The sequence below is a fragment of the Papilio polytes genome, unplaced genomic scaffold, assembly GCF_000836215.1.
Source record: "Papilio polytes unplaced genomic scaffold, Ppol_1.0 DF824208.1, whole genome shotgun sequence".
Classification (NCBI taxonomy): domain Eukaryota; kingdom Metazoa; phylum Arthropoda; class Insecta; order Lepidoptera; family Papilionidae; genus Papilio; species Papilio polytes.
The window spans coordinates 37,371-39,431 of record NW_013524996.1 but is presented as its reverse complement, the minus strand read 5'-3'; the positions used below and the strand labels follow the sequence as shown (position 1 = coordinate 39,431).

General features: G+C 28.6%; 1 protein-coding gene across 1 annotated transcript in view; it reads left to right on the top strand.

The window, feature by feature from the left end:
* LOC106110646 (protein MLP1-like) overlaps positions 1-2,061 on the top strand; it is a 16,395-nt gene that overhangs the window by 5,667 nt on the left and 8,667 nt on the right. The window contains exons 7-8 of the mRNA XM_013292535.1: positions 4-1,476; positions 1,753-2,032. Of these exons, the coding sequence (XP_013147989.1) occupies positions 4-1,476; positions 1,753-2,032 (1,753 nt within the window). The remainder of the gene's footprint in view (positions 1-3; positions 1,477-1,752; positions 2,033-2,061) is intronic.

Sequence of the window (2,061 nt, the reverse complement as noted above, 5' to 3'; positions counted from 1 at the left end):
AATATAAGTAAAGAAACAACACAATTTCTCCAAACAAATGAACAAAGCGATATTAAAATCGGTAGTCAATCTTCTATTAGACAAGTTTCTTCAGAAACAAATGAAACATTAGATAATAAAGCTGTAAATATTACTTCAAAAACTTCGAAACTCTTATTAGAAGTCAATAGTAGTGCGTCAGAAACTTTGCAACAGTCTGTTAAAACAAAAGAAAGGAATGACATTGAACAAGAATCGTATGATACCAAAACAATTGAATTATGCACCAATCTTATTGTCAGAGAAGGTTCACTTGAAGAATATAAAACTTTTAAAAAATCGAATTCAAATTCTTCAATATCTGTAATAACAGATGAAGGTTATAGTACAAAACTACAAGAGAATATTGGAATTGATAGCTTTAAAACTTCTGTTAGACAAGTATCGCTTGAGGAGAATTCTAATACGTCTAAAACTATAACTTCAGGAATAATACAAAAAACTACTGAAAGCAATGAAAAGGAAAAGCTAGATAAAATGTCGGATAAAACAGAAACCTTAGATTTTGATAAAATAGCATCTTCTAAAAACGATTTATCACAAACAAATACAACTCTAGACATCAAAGACAATAGATTAAGTATAGAATCATCAATACAATCATTAAAATCAAATACATCAAAAGAAAATGATAAAAGAAATCAAAAATTGGATAAAACTTTTGAAGATTTTTCTCTTAAAGTACCTAAAACAATAGAAACTGAAAACCTTCAAGCACATGAAGATATTTCGATAGAATGTTTAAAAAACAAAAGAAACAAAAGTACAAAGCTTGAAGAATTATCACGTAGATATGAAAATATAGAATTTGATATCGATTCAAAGAAAACTTCAGAAGCAAACAAAAATATAGAAAACAAAACAAATACTGGTAAAGACAACTCAGCTATTACCACTGATGTAAATAAAAATATACCTAAAATAGAAGAAATTGGAAACAATAATCAAGCGTTAAACAAAAACGATAGGTTAACTACAAAATCGATTTCTTTTTCAGCAAACAATAAATTAAAAGAAACGGTTACACAAAACTCGTCATCTTACTCTAATGTAAATAAACAAACTCTAACAAGTAATAAATTAACTGCTTCCAATACTTTAAACACAAGAGATGTAACAAAATCTACTCTAAACACACAAAGCACCGAAGAAATAAATAAAATTTACTCCGAAGTGTTCACAAAAATGAATGCACAAAATAAACAATCATTTGGCATTACAAAAGAAACTAAAGAAGTAGATTCTAAATTTAATACAAGCGAGAACAATATACAAGATGTTGGTTCACCTATGGAAGAAGATATACCGATACTACGAGGGAAAGTAAACAGAGTTATACAAAGAATCAGTTCTATAGACAATACGAAGTCTGTGGAAAAGAATACAAATGATTTACCAAAGAAAATATCTGTTATATCAAAAATCCAAATGTTTGAGGTAAGTTTTTAATTAAAAATCAACTAACTCATTTGTTTAATAAACATTACTAGCTTTCGGCTGCCACTCTGTCCTCGTCTTGTTAAAAAAGAAACAATAGCAAGCGAATGTGGTCTTCCAGACTATCCTCTACATCTATGACTGTCATCGAGATCTGTTTAGCAATTTAGGCTACAAACTCCAAACATCCATCTTAACTTTCGCTATTATAATATTAGTACGATTTTAAACACACGATTACTTTTTCACGATATTAAACTATTGTTAAAATTTCAGCGCGTCGAACCAGATGATAAATATCCAAAGAAGAGAATCCCTAAATTGGATTCTAAAACTACAAGAATACCTACTACACTTCGACAAACAAGCACTGAACTTAGAAGACCTAAAATCGTTAAAGAAATATATAAAGACACAAATGAAATTAAAACGATATCAACAGAAAATACATCAAGACAAGATAATGAGTACAAAGAACATAATTCTAATGCCAAAATTATTGAAGGTAATATATCTAGAGATACAAAATTAAAAGATCAATACAGATATTCTAAAACTCTAACAGTGGTAGTGTCCGCTTTAACA